Source organism: Cavia porcellus, unplaced genomic scaffold (assembly GCF_034190915.1).
Source record: "Cavia porcellus strain 051 isolate PalLab524CR breed Dunkin Hartley unplaced genomic scaffold, mCavPor4.1 scaffold_1, whole genome shotgun sequence".
Taxonomy (NCBI): Eukaryota; Metazoa; Chordata; class Mammalia; order Rodentia; family Caviidae; genus Cavia; species Cavia porcellus.
In genome coordinates, this window is record NW_026947484.1 from 202,771,772 (window position 1) to 202,780,639 (window position 8,868).

Consider the following 8,868-nt stretch of genomic DNA (forward strand, 5'->3'; position numbering starts at 1 on the left):
CAAATCTGTTACAAGTCCTGACACTCTTCCTCCCCACATGAACAAGCATACTCCCTCAGGAACAAGTCCAGGATCAACAATCTTGGGAACACTTTTGAGACCCTAGGCATGAACCTCTGGGATTCACTACCAAAGGATGTGGCCAAAGACAGTAGGTTGACCTGATTGACCTATCAAAGACAAGACCAAATCTGGGACCCCTCTTACCCAAAGTAACCACTGCACATAACAGCAGAGTACAGCCCACCTTGCCCTTGGCAGGTGCCTGCCTGCTTGGTCTCCTGCCAGGGCTCCAAGGTGAGCTGCGACTACAACTTTAGGACACAGACCTGTCAAGAGGCTGCATCAGTGGCCCATGTACATAGCTCTGAGTCTCAGCTTGCTGGGGCCACAGAAGAGGACAAGGCTGTAAGAGTGCTTTGTTGTCTACTCCTATGAAGTGTCACAGTGTGTGCTGCAGTAAAAGCACTCATTGCTTCTCAACCTATTCCAGGGTCTGGCCTCAGGCTCCTGTGAGAGCCAGGATCTAGACTCAGAGAGTCTAAAGCAAAAATTGATTTTTACTCTCCTGAATTTCCATTGTCTGTTCCCTACCTTTCATTGATGTTTAGGAATCCCAGGAAACTGCATGCATTTTGTGTTTTGGGGTATATCCTTCCTACATAGTTCAGTCTGGCATTGAGCTCACTCTGTAGTCCAGACTGGCCTCAAACTGCCAGTGATTCACCTGCCTCAGGTAGAATTGCAGGCATGCACCACCATGCCCAGGGCACCCTATGTTTTCTGCCAGAACATGGAGGGTTCTCTGTCAAACACCCCCTCCCTCAGCTCAGAGATGACAGCTTGTTCAGACTCAGCTGAGACTTAGGTGGTTACCCTACATGGTCTCCTGACAAGGCTGTGAGATGAACTGTGACCGAAACTTCAGGACTCAAGTCTGTCAAAAGGCCACATCAATGGTCCATAAATGTAGCTCTGGGTCTTAACTTGCTAAGCTCCGAGAAGATTACAAGGTCCTAAGGACCCTGTGCTTTGCTGTATGTTCCTGCTAATTGTCACAGGGTGTGCTGGAGGAAATGGGCTCAAGGCATCTCAGCCTATTTCAGGGCCTGGACTGAGGTTCATGCCCCTTCGATCTATGTTTAAGAGCTCAATGCAGAAAGCTGTCATTTCTTGTCTAGATTTTCTATCCAGTCTTTCCTTGTCCTTTAAAACACCCTCCATGCATTTTGTGGTTTTGTACAAATTCTTGTTATGTGATTAAATCTGAAATTACTATGTAACCCAGGCAGACGTTGGACTGCCAGAGATCCACCTGCCTTGGGTGGAATTACAGGCATGCACTACTGTGCCGTGGGCATTCTCTGCTTTCTGCCAGAACATGGAAATAGCTGCACCAAACATACCCCCATCTCTGGGCTCACAGGCTCTGAGATGATAGCTTGTCCAGACCCAGCTGAGACCCACAGGCAGAGCCAGTCAGATAAAGCAAAGGGACTGAGTGAGCCAGAGGGAGTCCCTGTCTCTCAAGACTATGAAGCTCTGACAATGTTCATGTCTCCTGTTGCCTTCCCTGCTCTCAAACTTGCACAATCGTGATCAGGCGTAAAAAAGAACAGACAAGTGGCCATGTGCTTCTGATGGTTTAGGTGATAATTTGCTCACCCGTCCTTGATTTAGCAAAGGATGGATCAGCCCCCAAGAGGGCGTGACACCATCTGGTCCATAAATAGTTCCTGTGGGTTGGACAATGAAGACATCTTCCTCCTCCGATAGCTGACAGCACAGCAGCGGTCCTGAAACCATGGTCCTGAGTCTCCTGTGTTTGAGCCTCATTGTTCTGGAGGCCCTGCACTCTCAAGCCCAGGATATCCCTCCAACCCGGATCCCAGCACCACCTCTGAGCAAGATTCCCCTGCAGCCAGACTTCCAGGATGACCGGGTGAGGTCTCTGTGTGTGTGCAGCTGGAGGGAGGCCCCAGGGGAAAGGGAATGAGGGGAAGAACAGAGAAAAGGCTTCAGTGACGAGGTTGGTTGGGTGAAGCAACTCTGGATGTTCAGATCCTTGCATGCCAGGTGGGTCATATTTACCTCCTCCCCCAAAATTGAGAAAATGAAGTCTCTGGATCACCCATTAGCCTGTTTCCCAGGGCCACCCTATCTCTAAAAGCCCATAGATAACTCCTCACCCAGGAGCCTTCTTGATCCCCCGATACCCAACTCCTGCCTGATTTTCAGAACATGCCCATCCCTGAGTCCTGCTGCCCAGAAGGCTGTCCAGAGGTACCAGCAGGGACAGCATGCCCTCTTGTCACCCTTGGACTCTGCTTGTCATCAGCCCTTTGCAGTTTCAGGGAGACTGGTTCACCATAGGTGCAGCCACGAATGCAGTGATGAAAGGAAAAGGAAACAACTCTAAATATTACATGACCAGAGTCAACTTTGAGCTGAATGATGACCACAGCTACAATGTCAGCACCACTGGACTCAGGTGAAGCAGCCACCTCCTGGTCGCTTGAGAAGCAGCACAGTGTTGCAGCAATGGGTGACCGAAGCTGAGGAAGACTGTCATTCGTCTCACTGCTCTGATGTGACACAGTCTCCTTCCCTCCCTCGTTCCCCTCTTTCTTCTTCCATTTTGCTTATCTTAAGTTCCTCCTTCATTTTCTTCTTTTTTCTTCTCTTTCTTCTGTTGACAGTCATAGGTGGCTCCCATGCAGACACTTAAGAATCAGTGAAGAACTGAATAGACAGTAGGGCTTCTCAGAGGGAGAGAAGGGACGTGGATCTTGGGACTTCACGAAAACCTCCATCTGGGGCTTGTAGGAAAGTGACTTTTTCTTAGCTTTTTGAGACAGGTCTCACTGTGCAGTTCAGGCTGGCCTTGAGCTCACTTGGTAGCCCAGGCTGGTCTCGAACTGGCAATGATCCCCCTGCCTCAGCCTCCCAAGTGCTGGGATTACAGGCATGTGCCACTGTGCCCAGCTAAGAAAGTGATTTTAAAGGAGCCAGCTTGAACTGTGCTGTAATCCTTGTAGACTTAGCTCCAGAGGCTAAATCAGGAGGATTGCAAGTTGGAAGCCAACCTGGGCAAATTAGCCAGAACTTGTTTCAGAATAAAAGTAAAAACAGGCCAGGAATATAGCTTCGCGCAATGGTCTGTGTTCGGTTTCCAAAATTACCATACCACCACCACCATTGCCACCACACAAAAAAGCAGTAAAATGTACCACAAAAGGGTCTGCTGGTCCCTGAATCAGAGAGCCTTACCTTAGGAGACGGTGAAAGAGCCAGAAATCAGTGTGATCACCTGAGCCAGGGCTCATGAGCAGCCAGCAAAGGAGCTGTCCCAGGCTAGTCTCTGGGACATCTCACCCTAAGAAGGTCTCAGTATCTGGGTTCCATTGCAGCTGGGAAGTAATGAAAGCTACAAAGGTAAGACCCTGCATCCCCTGGGGGTGGGGTTGGATAGGTAATGACAGAGGTGGGGAAGATGAGGATTTGGAGAGGAGAGTCTGGGCTCAGCTCTCTGCAGTGCATTGTGTTTCTGGTTACTGGGCAGATAGGAGGTGGAGAATCTGAGGATCTTAGGGGTAGAAGGGTAGAAGGGGTAGAAGGAGGGCCAGCTTGAGGGGCCTTACTCTGAGGTCCAGAGGTGGTAGTGGACTCAGGAGGGCAAAGTTCAGGTACAGCCCAAGGTTTAAGCCACTGCTTGGCATGGAGCAGACTGAAAACTCGAATTTCCAGGAGAGACAAGAAAGGGAGACAGCAGCATCATTCAGTGCCTGAGGTCTGTGTGTAGGACAGGATGCCCTGGGAAGGAAGCAGTACCCATAAGTGCTGGGGGAACACAGAGTCACCCTCACTGAGACCAGGCAGAGGCTCACAGAACAAGGTACAAGGCTACAAAGCAGGCCAGGAGGGGCACTTATCATGGTGGGGAGCAGGTTGTCCTAGATTGAGTTGAGTGGAAGCCTCTAAACCATGCAGTAGCCACAAACTGAGTTTGTCCGGCAAGTCTTTGTGATCTCCTGTCCAAGGCACCATCTCTCTCTCTCTCTCTCATAGTGGCCAGAAATGTGCACAATGGACCAGCACACTTGTCCCCTATATCCAGCCTGGCCAATTCACCCGGCTTAATATGACAAGTGAGTCCCAAGGGAGCAGCACCTGGTGTTAGGGTTTCTCCAAGAAAGGCAAAGGCCTCCCTTGCTGTCCACATAGATGCTGTCTCATTGGGAAAAACCTCTGCTGGCAGGTTAGGAAAGAAGGGGGCAATACCTTGTTACTGAACCTGAGGTGACCATTGTTATCTGTACGGCAGATTCTGACACAGAAAGCTACCTATGGAGAGTGACAGCCACCGACTACAAGCAGTTTGCCATGCTGTACATTGAGTACAAGTTCAAACACAGGATATACTTCCAGGTCAAACTCAACGGTGGGTCCTCACTCCATCCCTCAGGGATCTGGGCCTTGGTCACAGGGAGAAAACCCCAATCTCCAAGACACAGGCAATTCTCCACCTCAGGATTCCCTCAGGAAAGAGATCTTTCCACAGACTCTCACTGGGAAAGGGGCCTGGGCTTCCTTCCCTCATTCAACAGAAATTTTTGGAAGAAGCTGGTGCAGGGTTTCTAACAGTCACCCAGCACATGGGAGAGTGAGGGAGGAGGCTGACAGGGGAGGCTTGTAAGTTTAAAATCATCCTGAAGTACAGAGCAAGACCCTGTCTCCAAAAATATGAAAAAAAAAGATGATGGCATGTCTTCTCTTTTGGTCCGTTACCGACCACCATGGATGCAGGGAGGACCCAGGAACTGAGCTCTGAACTGCAGGAACACTTCATCAAATTTGCCAGGTCCCTGGGCCTCGATGATGAGAACACTGTCTACTTTGAGCCCATCGGTAATGAGCGGCTTTAGTGAGGGGCAGGGGAAGTGGTGTCTGTCTGGGCCTGATGCTGCCTCATTTGGGGAAGGGCCCAGGAGAGACTTAGTCCTCTGCTCCAGCCAAGCGAGATCAAGTGGCTCCTGGACAGGCCTTCTTGGGTCCCCAGAAACTCTGGTCCCGTGTTGTCTTCCTGACAGTAAACCATAGCCTGTCTGAATGACAGTTCCAGCCTCATTCCAGGTTTTGCCTGGTTCAGTGCCCTGGGTCACCTCCTTTCTGTACGTTGTATCTTTCTGTACTGGACCATCTTCCCCTTTATTTGAGGTCTGTTCATTACTGACAGGAGAAGTCCTTACTTTTAAGTTGCCTGGCCTGGGCAGAGGTCTGCACCTAGGCCAATTTTTTCCCTGGTTGAGGAGTTGCTGTAATTTCAAGGAAAACATCAGAGATCTTGGTTTTGAGCAGTGATGAAGCCTAGACCCTTCGGGATGTCTGTCTCCAGGTCCTGAGTTCAGGAAACACCCATAACCCCTGAAGATGGGCCACATTGGGCCTGAAACTATCAAGGGCAGTGTTGGGGTTCTGGAAGCCAGACATTACTCACACACACACACACACACACACACACACACACACACACACACATATCCGTGACTGCTTTGGTGTTGTCTCCCCCCCCCCCGAAAAGTGCATCGATGGCTGAAGGGGCAGTGAGTATGGCTGGGCAGGAGGCTGGTGGGAGGACAGGGTTAGGAGGGTTGGGGATCTCAGTGCTGCCTTTATTCTTCCTCCATTCCCTACCCTGAAGCCCAGGTGTGAATACTCTGTTGTGCCTTCTCAGGTTTCACCAGTACTCTACCTCCTATTCTTCCAGTAACTTCTATTCAAGGTGCCACCTGGCTACCCCACCAGACATGCCAGTGAGAGAGTGGGAAGATCCATCTTCCAGTGCTTGCTGCATATCTAATCACTACAAAAGCCACCTGATTGTGGAGCTCCTTTTTTGCTAAATAAAAGCATGGAACAGACCTCCAAGTGTGAGCTTCTTGGCCTTTGGGGAAGTGTGTGCTCCTAAGGGGAGGGAAAGTGATGTTCATCTCTGGGAGCATCATTCCCAGAATCTGCTTCTTCTGGGACTGAGCCTGATGTTAGGGTGCAGAGAGAAGGAACAGCACACAAAGGACTGTGCTCCTCTGTCACCATCATTTCCATGTCTGCCCTGAGACCATCATGACCAGAAGGATGCCACATTCACTCTTGCTTTAGCGGGTCATTCCTAGTCTCATGCTTGGCAGCACCTTCAGAGCAGCCTTTACCTCTGCCACAGAGAGGTGCCCAGTCCAATAGAGGCATTGATGGGCTGATAGCTGATGGCAGCACATGGCCACCTGCAATGGGTCCCATATTAGTGGCTTCATCCGGACTGACGGGTAGAAAGGCTTGGAGGAGTCAGAAGGAGAAGCCACTGCCAGCGCACCAGCCCTCTCTGGATGCTAGGAAATGGTGGCCAGATAGGAAGATGCATGGTGGTTGGGTATTCCATGCAGAGAGGGTAAGCAGGGATGGACCTTGATGATCTGCTAAACCTGCTTGCTATCCACACTGGTGTGAAGCCATGTCCACCTTGATGCTATTCAGAGAGCTTCCTGAACCACAGTGACATCTAGACGACATAGGGCACATTCTGAAGCCAGGGCAGTGTCAGAGGATGTGAGGGAAGAAGATGTCAGGAACCCAGGCTGCCAGGAGAGGACTCACAGTGGCCGTGGTGGCAGCCTGTCTAGGTGATCACAACGCTCAGAAATTCCTGCTGCATGTTCTCTTGTTTAGAGACAGCACCTAATGGAATCCATTTTAAAAACCCCAGGATTCCCACCCCATGACACACAAAGGCATTGTTAACCTGGCTGGGAGGCGTCACAGATATTTCCAAGCAATGACAGTCCCCATCTCATGCCACCACCTAGGCAACAGAAAGATCTCATTATCCAGGCACAACAGGAGGTGTCAGAAGTCGGTCAGAATTCAGTGAGAGACCAGCTTGGTGCCAGCTGTTTCCTCTAATAATGGGTGTAGAGTGTGCCTGACCCAGAGAGATTCCAGATGAAGAGGGGTGCTCAGGGGTAGTTGACCCCATTCCCATTAGGTTTTCAAGGGAATATAAATTTCACCCTGCTACCTGGCACTCAAGATTTGCTCTGAGCAGCCAATCTAGTTACTTATCCTGGCCTAGGCAAGACAGCTTCCCATCATGCCTTCCTCCTGCTGGGCCCCTCAGGATCAAACTCTCTGGGCTCCAACAGGACTCTATGTTTCCTTCCGATATGGCTGGAGGCATGAGTTGGTGGTTAGCCAAGGGTTTCCTGTTGCCACTGTCACAAGACTCCCTAGTTCTCCTTTTCCATTGCCTACGGCCTGAATTTCTACCATTTGGGCTTCTAGGTCAGCAGCCCTAGAATGACCCTGCCTCCCAGCACAGAGAGGGCTCAGACTGGGGACATCAGTCAGTGTAGCCAGTTAGTGTGGTAGGTGAGATGCACAGTGGGCAGAGTTTTGGGTGAAATGGACCCAAATTCCTACTGGTTCAAGCTGTTTTGAGGGGAGCTCAGGTTTGTGGGCTGTACTCCAAGTCTGTGCCCACAGACACTGAGCTGCAGATCACCTTTCTCTTCCATTCTTCTGAGCTGTTGTTCTATCAGCTTTTTCAGTCTTCCATCTGGAGCCTGCTTCAGCTGTTGGTTGCCAGTTGCATTGCTTTGCTAGCTCTCTGTCACTGGAGATGTAATATGGAGCCCCATGTGGGTCCTGGACATGTGGGTACATGTGGCTGTGGGATGTGAAAATGAGGATTTCCAGAAGGTAGGGGCCACAGAGGGCTGCTGAGATGATCTTTGCTGCTCTAGGGCTGCCTCCTGAAACCCATTCTTAGGAAGGCAAGACATGGTCTGGAGGGAAATGTGAGCCTCTGGGGTCAAAGATCGGAGGTACAGACATTTGTCTCAAAGGAAAAATCTTCTCATGCATGGCCTTCTTTGTAGCAATGTGTTAAACAGGCAGAAGAGAGGGCATAGGGCATGTGTCAGAGATCTTTAGGTGTAGCAGCCTGCCCAGGATTGATGCAAACCCACAGGTTCACCTTAGGAGCTTGGCCTGTGTCTGCCAGGACTGGAGTGGTTCATGGCCCCCCGGTTGCTGCCTGCAGCCCTGGTTGGCCCTGCTGTCCTTAACCAAGTTTTCCTGATATTGTATGGTCCGCTCTTTCATCCTACCACCACACACTGCTGGTATTCCTTTGTTCAAGCCACTTCCTCCCCACTTGCTCCAGCATATGATTTGGGCTGATTCCAGTCCAGGTCCTACTTGGGTCTGGACCCAGAGAAGCCAGAGTTCTCCTGGCTGCTGACCACAGGAAACCCAGATGTGGACCTGATACCACTGGAGCTGCTTGTTGCTCTACAGAAGTACAAGAAGTAGGCTCTGGAACCCAGCCTTGGCCTCTCCAAGGAGAGTCTCAGCTCCAAAGCACCAGTAGGAATTGAGGACTCACTAGGAATCTTGTAGTATGCAGCAGAGCTAGAGCTGTTTTAGCATCCCTGCAGGACTAGCTCAGGATCACTGAAGAAACTGTCAGAAGAACTATGGGGAGATAGGCAAGTGTGTGACATACCAAGCAAGTATAGATTATCCCAAGCACCACTGCTCTGGGCAGTACAAAACCTTCAGTCTTCTCCCTAGGCAGAGACCAAGTGGGAAGGGAGTGAGCAGGAACTAGGGACCTTTGTGTCCTGTATACTTGGGGTCTGTGAGTCAGCTGATGTTTCAACAGGAGGTCAACGCCATGGTCCTAACTCAATCTACCTAGTGTTGAAACTCGCTGACCCCCTTTCTATAGCTGGCTGGACTCTGAAGAGGCAATATAGAGCCATTCCTCTTAAGCGCAGTGTGCAACAGAACTATCATTAGTCAGGATTTCCC

General features: G+C 50.5%; 1 protein-coding gene across 2 annotated transcripts; it reads left to right on the plus strand.

The window, feature by feature from the left end:
* The first annotated feature begins 1,748 nt into the window (after positions 1–1,748).
* LOC106027874 (neutrophil gelatinase-associated lipocalin-like) lies at positions 1,749–5,921 on the plus strand. Of its 2 annotated transcripts, none has more exons than XM_013153249.3 (6): positions 1,749–1,942; positions 2,349–2,491; positions 4,069–4,148; positions 4,325–4,441; positions 4,807–4,908; positions 5,735–5,921. In XM_013153249.3, exons 1-6 carry the CDS (start codon positions 1,805–1,807, stop codon positions 5,815–5,817), a joined length of 663 nt encoding a protein of 220 aa, XP_013008703.2. In that variant the 5' UTR covers positions 1,749–1,804; the 3' UTR covers positions 5,818–5,921. The 2 variants fall into 2 exon arrangements, with proteins under 2 accessions (XP_013008703.2, XP_013008704.2); XM_013153250.3 differs by having other exon boundaries at positions 5,768–5,921.
* The last annotated feature ends 2,947 nt before the right edge of the window (positions 5,922–8,868 follow it).

What these genes read in the sequence shown, in the direction of transcription:
- LOC106027874 (XM_013153249.3), top strand. Translation starts at nt 1,805, where the DNA reads ATGGTCCTGAGTCTCCTGTGTTTGAGCCTCATTGTTCTGGAGGCCCTG. An exon ending in GTCAGCACCACTGGACTCAG is followed by an intron (nt 2,492 to 4,068) that starts GTGAAGCAGCCA and finishes TCTCTCTCATAG; the next exon opens with TGGCCAGAAATGTGCACAAT. An exon ending in CTTCCAGGTCAAACTCAACG is followed by an intron (nt 4,442 to 4,806) that starts GTGGGTCCTCAC and finishes CCATGGATGCAG; the next exon opens with GGAGGACCCAGGAACTGAGC.